General features: G+C 44.9%; 1 protein-coding gene across 3 annotated transcripts in view; it reads right to left on the bottom strand.

The window, feature by feature from the left end:
• The window catches only part of LOC124595237, a 179759-nt gene extending 167759 nt beyond the window's left edge, over window positions 1-12000 (bottom strand). For all 3 annotated transcript variants that reach the window (XM_047133894.1, XM_047133896.1, XM_047133895.1), the window contains exon 1: window positions 11890-12000. In XM_047133894.1, the coding sequence (XP_046989850.1) occupies window positions 11890-11934 (45 nt within the window). In that variant the 5' untranslated portion in view covers window positions 11935-12000. The remainder of the gene's footprint in view (window positions 1-11889) is intronic.
• Window positions 12001-13020: the final 1020 nt, after the last annotated feature.

The following is a 13020-nucleotide window of genomic DNA, read 5'->3' as shown; positions in this document are numbered from 1 at the left end:
CTACCCGGCCTCCCTTCTGACGCTCAGAACCATCCCGCTCAAGTCAGCATGAACACCACAGTGAACTCTTTACGATCCGGTACGTTTTCAGCCAAATATCATGCTAGGTGATAGTGGGACAGGAAGAGTCCCACTTGGGAATAAATCGGACAAAGTTCCGGCATTTCCCTTGCGGCCAAGGGAAACCTCTCGAAAACCTACATCTACATCATTACAAGTCAAACCAACTTACAGTGTGTGAGGGACCATATTTCTGGTGCCACTATCTGTTCCCTCTTCCCTTTTCCATTCACGAATTCTGTCCGTATATAGTATTAAAGATTTGGCAGACAATAATTACAGTACTCTCAGACTTTTTGTTGGAGATGCAATTACCCTTAATGAAATGGTATCTGGAAAAAGAGCCTGACCAAATATTCAGTGATTTCAAAGTGGTGCAAAGATGAGCAGTTTGCTTTAAAGGTCTAAAAATTTGCAATATCGCACTTCGAAAACACAGGATCGTAGTACTGCAACATCTTCTTCTTCTTCTTGGTGCCATACACCTGCAGTGCGTCGGCTGCTAACAGGCGGCGTTCCCTTGCTTCTTGAACCAGCTCTTCAAAGTTGTCGACGCCAGTCCATGTCTTGTCTTGATATTCTGTGACCATGATTGCTTCCTTCTTCCTGGTGGGCGCTTTCCTTCTATTCTGCCTTCTGGAATTAATTGCAGAAGTTCTCATTTCTTTCCTCTCATAATGTGCCCCAGGTGCCATGTCTTTCTTCTTTTAATTGTCCACATTAGCTCTCTATCCACCCGGGCTCTACGCAGCACTTCCGCATTGCTCACTTTCTCAGTCCATGGTATTTTTAATAATCGGTGCAAGAACCACATTTCTGTTGCTTCCAATCTCTTTACAGAAGCTGCTTTAATTGACCAAGTTTCCGCTTAATGGAGTAGGACGGGTATAATATAGTACACTCCTCGAAATGGAAAAAAGAACACATTGACACCGGTGTGTCAGACCCACCATACTTGCTCCGGACACTGCGAGAGGGCTGTACAAGCAATGATCACTCGCACGGCACAGCGGACACACCAGGAACCGCGGTGTTGGCCGTCGAATGGCGCTAGCTGCGCAGCATTTGTGCACCGCCGCCGTCAGTGTCAGCCAGTTTGCCGTGGCATACGGAGCTCCATCGCAGTCTTTAACACTGGTAGCATGCCACGACAGCGTGGACGTGAACCGTATGTGCAGTTGACGGACTTTGAGCGAGGGCGTATAGTGGGCATGCGGGAGGCCGGGTGGACATACCGCCGAATTGCTCAACACGTGGGGCGTGAGGTCTCCACAGTACATCGATGTTGTCGCCAGTGGTCGGCGGAAGGTGCACGTGCCCGTCGACCTGGGACCGTACCGCAGCGACGCACGGATGCACGCCAAGACCGTAGGATCCTACGCAGTGCCGTAGGGGACCGCACCGCCACTTCCCAGCAAATTAGGGACACTGTTGCTCCTGGGGTATCGGCGAGGACCATTCGCAACCGCCTCCATGAAGCTGGGCTACGGTCCCGCACACCGTTAGGCCGTCTTCCGCTCACGCCCCAACATCGTGCAGCCCGCCTCCAGTGGTGTCGCGACAGGCGTGAATGGAGGGACGAATGGAGACGTGTCGTCTTCAGCGATGAGAGTCGCTTCTGCCTTGGTGCCAATGATGGTCGTGTGCGTGTTTGGCGAGGTGCAGGTGAGCGCCACAATCAGGACTGCATACGACCGAGGCACACAGGGCCAACACCCGGCATCATGGTGTGGGGAGCGATCTCCTACACTGGCCGTACACCACTGGTGATCGTCGAGGGGACACTGAATAGTGCACGGTACATCCAAACCGTCATCGAACCCATCGTTCTACCATTCCTAGACCGGCAAGGGAACTTGCTGTTCCAACAGGACAATGCACGTCCGCATGTATCCCGTGCCACCCAACGTGCTCTAGAAGGTGTAAGTCAACTACCCTGGCCAGCAAGATCTCCGGATCTGTCCCCCATTGAGCATGTTTGGGACTGGATGAAGCGTCGTCTCACGCGGTCTGCACGTCCAGCACAAACGCTGGTCCAACTGAGGCGCCAGGTGGAAATGGCATGGCAAGCCGTTCCACAGGACTACATCCAGCATCTCTACGATCGTCTCCATGGGAGAATAGCAGCCTGCATTGCTGCGAAAGGTGGATATACACTGTACTAGTGCCGACATTGTGCATGCTCTGTTGCCTGTGTCTATGTGCCTGTGGTTCTGTCAGTGTGATCATGTGATGTATCTGACCCCAGGAATGTGTCAATAAAGTTTCCCCTTCCTGGGACAATGAATTCACGGTGTTCTTATTTCAATTTCCAGGAGTGTATTTACCACCCTTATTCTCAGATGGAGCGACATGTCTGTGTATATCAGCACATTTCGTAGCTCTCGGTTTGTTTCTTTGGCAATCCCACAGCGAATCTTAGTTTCCTCATGACAATCAAGTTCCGAGTTTATCACAGATCCTAGATATTTAAATTTGGTTACTTTCCCGATTTTACTACCATTAATGACTAGGGACTAGTTTTGACCAGGAGTTATTTCAATTGACATCCATTTAGTTTTCTTGGCATTTATTCTGACACCAAAATGCTGACTAGCTTTATCTATTTCTGTAAGTATTTTCAGTAGCTCAGCTACGGACGTGCAAACAAAGCTGTGTCGTCGGCATACCGTAAGTTCCAGATCTTCACTCCATTTCTTTTATACCAAGTAATTCTAAGAGTCTTGACTGGATCGAAAAATCTTGTCCAGATACAAATTGAACAGTAATGAGGATAGTATACAGCTCTGGCGGCCTCCTTTCACTATTTGCACACATTCTGTTTTTAAATTTTTGTTAATTCTGACCTCTGCTCTCTGATTCCAGTATAAATTCTGAATGATTATAATGTCCTTATCATCCAATCCTATTTCTCGTAAGATTGTGATAAGTGGGTCATGTTTAACGGTGTCAAACGCTTTCTCATAGTCGATAAAGCATATATGGATATCCTGCTGATAGTCATAGCATCTTTGCACAGGTATCTTCATGCCAAATAACGCTTCTCGGGTTCCCATACCCTTCGTAAAACTAAACTGGGCTTCTACACAATGCTCCTCACATTTATAATAAATTCGGCTATGTATAATTCTCATAAAAGTTTTCAGAACATGACTCATCAGAAAGATCAATCGAAATTCTGAGCTCTTCTCCTTAACTGTTGAGCTAATCGTGGAAACAGGACGCAGTCACAGGTCTTGGTGAGCTTCGTATAAAGAGCTAGCAAATACTTGGACTCTAACAAACACAATCACACTGTAATCCCGTGAGGGATTGGAGTAGTGATTTTCTTTTATCTGAAAACCCTTTGCGGTCGCCCATTAGAGGCCGCTCAATATGGGATGCCGAATTCGATCTTTGTCTGTTGCTATACCACTTGCGACCAGCAGAGACGGTGCAGTGTGTATGTGAAGTACATTTTGTCAAGCTATTTGTGTACTGAAGCGTCAGATTGGTAATCAACCCTCCTAATGTATTGCGACTGGCTGACGTGAAGTTACGATCAACACTTCTTCGTGAAGATATGTTTTCTGATATCTATAGAGGAGGCCAGAAAAATGCAAATACTCTTTGATAGTCAATATCAATGAAACTAAATGACATACAGATACAGTTCTTGCTCGGGGGAGGGGGGGGGGGGGGGGACGTTATTGTATGTGTTCAAAGTGACCTCCTCTTCGTCTTGTCCATCGTCCAGGTGGATTTTCATCCATGTAGGCTCTGACATCTCTGTGGTAGTGAGTCGGAGCGCCATCTTGTTGTAGGTAAAATCTTTCATTTCCAAACACCTCTCGGTTCGCAGATAAAACCGACGTTTTCAGCAAATGATGATACACCTTACCAATTACGGTACCTTCAAAGAAGAATGGGCCAATCAAACCGCGCGATGACGGACCACATCACACATTAATACGCAGTAGATTAACATGGTTGCCCATGTGAAAGCGAGGATTTTCGGCAGCCCAGGACACGCATTTGTGGCGGTTTGCAGCACCGTTCAGTTTGGATTGCGCGTCGTCAGACCACATAACGACCTGTGCAAACCGCCCGTCACCTCGATTCACGGCTTCAAACCGCTCGCTGTGCTCTATCCTTCGATCCGGGTCGTCCTCGTTCATAGCGGCCTCGCGTTGCTCAAACGACGATTTTGCTTAATTCATTGCTGCACTCTCGTCTGCTGGAAAACGCGCACTAAGATCTGTCCAGAAAACTATGGCCTATGCTACTGCGCAAAACTGCAACGCTATGTCATTATGTTTCAAAGCAATTAACTGTTAAAGAGTGTCTACATTTTTCTGGACCGCTCTGTATTATAGTGTAAAAATATTATCATCGGTTACAAGCGGATAATTTTGTAACACTAACACATAATTATGATGCAAGAAATGACAATGACGGACACCTCACCACAAGCGGTAGAGGTACGGCAAGTTCGAGAAGAGGTGATGGAAGCAGTAAATATGAATGCTAACCTTCTCCTGATAAGAAATTTAAAATCGAAAAAGTCACCACGGTGTTTAATGACAACAGACTAGAGAACATATATAGGGTGCTACAAAAAGGTACGGCCCAACTTTCAGGAAACGTTCCTCACACACAAATAAAGAAAAGATGTTATGTGGACATGTGTCCGGAAACCCTTAATTTCCATGTTAGAGCTCATTTTAGTTTCGTCAGTATGTACTGTACTTCCTCGATTCACCACCAGTTGGCCCAATTGAAGGAAGGTAGTGTTGACTTCGGTGCTTGTGTTGACATGCGACTCATTGCTCTACAGTACTAGCATCAAGCACATCAGTACGTAGCATCAATAGGTTAGTGTTCATCACGAACGTGGTTTTGCAGTCAGTGCAATGTTTACAAATGCGGAGTTGGCAGATGCCCCTTTGATGTGTGGATTAGCATGGGGCAATAGCCGTGGCGCGGTACGTTTGTATCGAGACAGATTTCCAGAACGAAGGTGTCCCGACAGGAAGACGTTCGAAGCAATTGATCGGCGTCTTAGGGAGCACGGAACATTCCAGCCTATGACTCGCGACTGGGGAAGATCTACTGTAGAACGACGAGGACACCTGCAATGGACGAGGCAATTCTTCGTGCAGTTGACGATAACCCTAATGTCAGCGTCAGAGAAGTTGCTGCTGTACAAGTTAACGTTGACCACGTCACTGTATCGAGAGTGCTACGGGAGAACCAGTTGTTTCCGTATCATGTACAGCGTGTGCAGGCACTGTCAGCAGCTGACTGGCCTCCACGGGTACACTTCTGCGAATGGTTCATCCAACAATGTGTCAATCCTCATTTCAGTGCAAATGTTCTCTTTACGGATGAGGCTTCACTCCAACGTGATCAAATTGTAAATTTTCACAACCAACATGTGTGGGCTGACGAGAATCCGCACGCAATTGAGCAATCACGTCATCAACACAGATTTTCTGTGAACGTTTGGCCAGGCGTTGATGGTGATGTCTTGATTGGGCCCCATGTTCTTCCACCTACGCTCAATGGAGCACGTTATCATGATTTCATACGGGATACTCTACCTGCGCTGCTAGAACATGTGCCTTTACAAGTACGACACAACATGTGGTTCATGCACGATGGAGCTCCTGCACATTTCAGTCGAAGTGTTCGTACGCTTCACAACAACAGATTCGGTGACCGATAGATTGGTAGAGGCGGACCAATTCCATGGCCTCCACGCTCTCCTGACCTCAACCCTCTTGACTTTCATTTATGGGGGCATTTGAAAGCTCTTGTCTACGCAACCCCGGTACCAAATGTAGAGACTCTTCGTGCTCGTATTGTGGACGGCTGTGATACAGTACTCCATTCTCCAGGGCTGCATCAGCGCATCAGGGATTCCATGCGACGGAGGGTGGATGCATGTATCCTCGCTAACGGAGGACATTTTGAACATTTCCTGTAACAAAGTGTTTGAAGTCACGCTGGTACATTCTGTTGCTGTGCGTTTCCATTCCATGATTAATGTGATTTGAAGAGAAGTAATAAAATGAGCTCTAACATGAAAAGTAAGCGTTTCGAGACGCATGCCCACATAATGTATTTTCTTACTTTGTGTGTGAGGAATGTTTCCTGAAAGTTTGGCCGTACCTTTTTGTAACACCCTGTATGATGATTATCACGTCAGACGTTTCAACACATATGACAAACTCCTGAAAAGCTACCCTGAACTGAAAGTTAAAGGCAAGAAAAAGAGAAGGCAATACAGTTTCAAATGAAATTGTACGCTGCAGTTCAATATCATCGAGCAGCTTGTGATGGCGAAGTACGATGAAGCGCGAGAATGCGGTTATTCCATTCAATATTGGTACTAAATGATAAATGTCGTGTGACTAGAGCCTCCCGTCGGGTAGACCGTTCGCTGGGTGCAAGTCCTTCGATTTGACGCCACTTCGGCGACTTGGCGTCGATGGGGATGAAATGATGATGATTAGGACAACACAACACCCAGTCTATGAGAGGAGAAAAATCTCCGATCCAGCCGGAAATCGATCCCGGTCCCTTAGGATTGACATTCTGTTACGCTGACCACTTTTTTTTCTTTCATTTTGTTCGATATAGTTCGTTGCGTTTGGTCTGGGTGGAAATCACAAGACATCCGTTCAAGATGATCGTTGTTTCCTTGACTCAGTTTATTTTTTTATTACAGAGAGCACGCAGCCCTCTGACCGAGCACGCTGAGCCACTGTGCCGGCATCGACTACGAGCTTGCTTCCGAAAGACAGTTATCCATGAAATGGAAGGGAAACACCGTCTCGACGTTGCATCAGTTAACAGCGCAACACACAGCTACACGATCGATGTAACTACTATCAATGAACAGACGATTGGCAGAAATCTCGGTATAGGGTGGTCCACTGATAGTGACCGGGCCAAATATCTCACGAAAGAAGCATCAAATGAAAAAACTACAAAAAACGAAACTCGTCTAGCTTGAAGGGGGGAACCAGATGGCGCTATGGTTGGCCCGCTAGATGGCGCTGCCATAGGTCAAACGGATATCAACTGCGTTTTTTAAAATAGGAACCCCCTTTTTTATTACATATTCGTGTAGTACGTAAAGAAATATGAATGTTTTAGTTTGAGCACTTTTTGCGCTTTGTGACAGATGGCGCTATAATAGTCACAAACGTATAAGTACGTGGTATCACGTAACATTCCGTCAGTGCGGACGGTATTTGATTCGTGATAAATTACCCGTGTTAAAATGGACCGTTTACCAATTGCGGAAATGGTCGATGTCGTGTTCAAAATGGTTCAAATGGCTCTGAGCACTATGGGACTTAACTTCTGAGGTCATCAGTCCCCTAGAACTTAGAACTACTTAAACCTAACTAGCCTAAGGACAACACACACACCCATGCCCGAGGCAGGATTCGAACCTGCGACCGTGGCGGTTAGGCGGTTCCAGACTGTAGCACCTAGAACCGCTCGGCTACCCCGGCCGGATCGATATCGTGTTGATGTATGGCTATTGTGATCCAAATGGCCAACGGGCGTGTGCTATGTATGCTGCTCGGTATCTGGACGACATCATCCAAGTGTCCGAACCGTTCGCCGGATAGTTCCGTTATATAAGGAAACAGAAAGTGTTCAGCCACATGTGAAACGTCAACCACGACCTGCAACAAATTATGATGCCCAAGTAGGTGTTTTAGCTGCTGTCGCGGCTAATCCGCACATCAGTAGCAGACAAATTGCGCGAGAATCGGGAATCTCGAAAACGTCGGTGTTAAGAATGCTACATCAACATCGATTGTACCCGTACCATATTTCTACGCACCAGGAATTGCACGGTGACGACTTTGAACGTCGTGTACAGTTCTGCCACTGGGCACAAGAGAAATTACGGGACGATGAAAGATTTTTTGCACGCGTTCTATTTAGCGACGAAGCTTCATTCACCAACAGCGGTAACGTAAACCGGCATAATATGCAATATTGGGCAACGGAAAATCCACGATGGCTGCGACAAGTGGAACATCAGCGACCTTGGCGGGTTAATGTATGGTGCGGCATTGTGAGAGGAAGGATAATTGGCCCCATTTTATCGATGGCAATCTAAATGGTGCAATGTATGCTGATTTCCTATCGATGTTACTACAAGATGTTTCACTGCATGACAGAATGGCGATGTACTTCCAACATGATGGATATCCGGCACATAGCTCGCGTGCGGTTGAAGCGGTATTGAATAGCATATTTCATGACAGGTGGATTGGTTGTCGAAGCACCATACCTGACGTCCCCGGATTTCTTTCTGTGGGGAAAGTTGAAGGAGATTTGCTATCGTGATCCATCGACAACGCCTGACAACATGCGTCAGCGCATTGTCAATGCATGTGCGAACATTACGGAGCCGGCCGAAGTGGCCGTGCGGTTAAAGGCGCTGCAGTCTGGAACCGCGAGACCGCTACGGTCGCAGTTTCGAATCCTGCCTCGGGCATGGATGTTTGTGATGTCCTTAGGTTAGTTAGGTTTAACTAGTTCTAAGTTCTAGGGGACTAATGACCTCAGCAGTTGAGTCCCATAGTGCTCAGAGCCATTTGAACCAACATTACGGAAGGCGAACTACTCGCTGTTGAGAGGAATGTCGTTACACGTATTGCCAAATGTATAGAGGTTGACGGACATCATTTTGAGCCTTTATTGCATTAATGTGGTATTTACAGGTAATCACGCTGTAACAGGATGCGTTCTCAGAACTGATAAGTTCACGAAGGTACATGTATCACATTGGAACAACCGAAATAAAATATTCAAACATACCTACGTCCTGTATTTTAATTTTAAAAAACCTACCTGTTACCAACTGTTCGTCTAAAATTGTGAGCCATATGTTTGTGACTATTACAGCGCCATCTATCACAAAGCGAAAAAAGTGGTCCAACTAAAACATTCAAATTTCTTTACGTACTATTCGAATATGTAATAAGAAATGGGGGTTTCTATTCAAAAAAACGCAGTTGATATCCGTTTGACTTATGGCAGCGCCATCTAGCGGGCCAACCATAGCGCCATGTGGTTTCCTCCTTCAAGCTAAACAAGTTTCGTTCTTTTTAATTTTTTCGTTTGACGCTTATTTCGTGAGATATTTGGCCCGGTCACGATCAATGGACCACCCTGTATACGCTTCCAATGGCCAAATGGAAAGTTTGGGCCCCGACTGTCATGGGAAATGGAAAAACGGTACCTTCCAAATATCTTCGTAGATGCAAGTGTGAGCGAGAAGATGACGAAAGAACATACGAACACGCTTTTTCTGTCAGTCTTGACTCCCCATTTGCCGACAAAATCACTAGCACTAAGTGACTTTTAGTCTGGACATAAGGCTGAAAAAGTACTACTGGAAGCTTCTGGCGGAAAAGATTAGTTTTAAAAATAATTCCACCTAAAACTACCAAATATGCACGACCTCTGGACGTGTATTTCTTTAGAGAATATAAAATATATCTCAAGGGAATAATATTTCGTAAACTACGTTCCAGCAACGTCCAGCCAAATTTGCATGACAGGTTATTTATCATGAAATTCATTTTGTCGTGTAAAATCAATTATCTGCGGAAATATATAGACCAATGCTTCGTTACTTGTGGCAGAACTCTGGCTACGACATTGATGAATCTTTGGACAACTTCAAAAGTGTCACTGACATGGCTTTCAGCACTAATATTATAGATTGTGTAGGTGTCTCATATGATCAACTTGCTTTTCTTCATTTTGCGTTTTGTAGTCATTCATATTGCTTTGAGTATTTTATTGAAAGTCCTTACCTGCATTTATAGTGAATATGTCTGCATTGCGTATGGCTTCTACAATGACATTTGCGGTGACATCTACAGCCTGTTTGCAGAGTCTTGGAGAACATCGAGACTCGCCAGGTCATTGAGAGGTACGTAAGGGTCCTACGAGTGTAAACAAAATGTCATACAGATATGTTCGTTCGAATGCAAATACTTTCCTTGTGACTGAAATGTGGCGACATGCACATGGTCCCTGAGCGGAAACGACATTACCATTCCGCGTGCTTCGAAAATTCACTATCCTACATGCGGACACTGCTGTCGGAAGTGGTGCGATTCCTTGTATTTCTGATTTCTTGTATTAAATTCGGGATTTTGAGCGGCCTTGGAGTAGCCTCGGCTTTTGGTCTGATTGATTGCTGCTTACAGTGGAACGTCATTCACTGCCACGACGTCCTTAATGTCTGCAAATTTCTTAACGTCAGTGCTATCTCTATCAATTGGACCATGGTTTCCAGAATAGTGGACACACCTTAGAATAGTAACGCTGTGTTCCGCAACATTAAGCACTTGTAAGGTTCTACTGTAAACACTGATAGCGTTGTAGAACTGGCAGGAACTATGGTTGTATTGGACAACGCGTGTCCAGTATGGCAACATGTTGTGGAAAGTATTGTGGTCCGAAACTTAAAACACGGACAGGAATCGGGTGTACTTCACCTTTCTGATATTTTTTCGTGTAGCTTTTCACATGTAGCACTGGGGCCGAGTACCGGATTTCGCGTAACATTTTCTCCTCGCTAAGTGAGGTGTCAACATCCCTATAAACCATCATTTTTGTGTTATGCTGTTTGGGATATATGCTGTTTAATTTCTCTCAGCCCATATTTTGCTATCCAGTAGTTTGTTCGCCGTTGATTGTAAATTTGTTTCTATTTGTACAAGATTTCACCCTGCTTTGGCAATTTCAGTTATGTGCTGCTTGGCTGCACGAAATGAAATATTATTTTCCCCACGACTACTGGGTATAATTTACTACCTGATTTTTTCAGCACTTTCCACAATAATTATAAACGACCCATTATCTTTATTATTATATCTGTTGTACTTGCTGGAAAGAATAAAGTTTAGTGCGCTTTTATCTAACGCTCTACCATTATGATCCCTAATTTTGTGTGACTTAACTGCCCCAGGAGTTGAAGCTACTGAATTATGTGAAAAATAGGTACGTCGTAATGCTGGGGTTAGATTGCACACGAATCCTTTTCACTTGAATGTCTGGCTCTTCACTTCTCCTTAGTTTGTTAGCACCAGTACCAGTCGATTCCAGCAGCACGCCAGTACTCGGTTGAATGATGGGCTGATCCTCCTGCGTAGCATCACCCTGTTGATATTTGTCTATCGTATGCACATCTTCCGGTAGTGACGCGTTTTGCTTACGGTATTGAAGCATCTCGTCCATCCCCGCCGGATCTGAATAACACTTGCAGTGGCAGTATTAATTACCTGTAACTGCCCGGGAATGTTTATTTAACTGTTAGTTTGAACTGAGTGTCTATAATGCAAACAGAGACACTTAGTAAAACACCAAGCACCAGACTCGTTCGCCAAACGTTATCGACTGAGGAGGGACGCGAATGGTTACAGACCTGTTTGACTCGCAGAAAAGTCCAATAGAAACGCCGAATAATTCTAATTGGGACGCATTCGGAGAAAGGAGTTGTGCACCTCGCGAAAATCTTCTTGGAATATTCCAAGAACTGCCTTTCAGTGTGGAAACTACAAATTTCATTTACTACTGTCCTCTAAGTATGAATCTCGTAGACACACTGAAACGTAATTAGGCTAACGGCTCAAGCAGAGACATATAAACAATCATTCACACCACGGTTTATCCAAAACTGGAACGGGAAGATGCGTTAATAATAGTACAATGGAAAGGTATGTTCCTCTACACACTATACCAGTGGCAAAGTACGGTTGTAGATGTAAAGGCAAAATCGTCAATCAAGGTATAGCTTACCAGTAAGCAGGTGAAAAGAAAAACAGCACAAGTTGTTATTCCCATTTGCTCTATAAGCTGTATCGCAGCTGACTGTCTAGTGGAGTTTAAACATTCGAGCTGCCTCCTGGCTGCGGTACTTATATAGTAACACAATTGAGGTTACTAGCGGCTGCATGGAGTATGGAGTATTCAGCGGATACCGCACGGCATGTTTACCGCCATTAGTGCGTCTGTGCTGCAGCTGTACACGCAAGAAACACCTCGTGGAAATGTCATCTTTTGTTCAACGTTCGCCAATAGACACGGGTGCTTCGAGCTGTTCTGTTACTGTTACGTACGTAGTACAGTGGTTATTTCCTTCTCACACAAACACACGTATATTCATGCATCCGCTGCACAGCATGAGAGGAGAAAAAAAAAACAAAAAAACGAACTCTTTGATAAATTGGACTGTAGTGCTGCAAATCGCTTTCAGCGACATCACAAATGTTGCAGCTGCGTCAGGCCAAAGCAGACAGCTAAGGAAATCTTCCCGTAAATGCAAGTATGTACCTCCAAACAAACTAAAACAAACACCGAAATCCTCGCGCGATACACATACATATGCCTTTTCTAAGTCCGAACAGATTGCCGTTCCTACAGATTTTTTTTTCTTTTCTGTTCTTCTGTATACCGTCTTCTCAGTAAGAAGATAGTTCCCATATTCTGCTGTTGCTGTCTTTGGAACTGTGTGGATGATATTTTCCCGAAAGTCTGATGGTATGACTCCAGTTTCTAATATTCGACGCGCCAATCTAAACCGTCATTTGGGTGCCAGTTTCCCCAAAGGCTTTAGAAATTGAACAGGAATGTTATTTACTCCCTCCACTTCGAAAGGTGCCTATCTGGCTCGAAAAATGGATTACGTATAGAAGTAAATCCGAATACATCCGATTTTATGAAATGAATGCTTACATCTTCACCACAACGATTTGTTGAGGACAAAGAGTTCTTATGGGCCAGCCGCAACTGTGTAAGTCCATTTCGTGAAATGAAGAAAACGCACAACAGTTGCTGAATCGACAAATTTTATTTTTTATTTCATTACGACATTATACAAGCAGGCCAAGGCGAGCATGGTACGTCATACACTTTTATTTAAATGTACAT

Source organism: Schistocerca americana, chromosome 2, assembly GCF_021461395.2.
Source record: "Schistocerca americana isolate TAMUIC-IGC-003095 chromosome 2, iqSchAmer2.1, whole genome shotgun sequence".
NCBI classification, from domain to species: domain Eukaryota; kingdom Metazoa; phylum Arthropoda; class Insecta; order Orthoptera; family Acrididae; genus Schistocerca; species Schistocerca americana.
The sequence above is the reverse complement of the archived record's forward strand: the minus strand, read 5'-3'. Positions and strand labels throughout refer to the sequence as shown.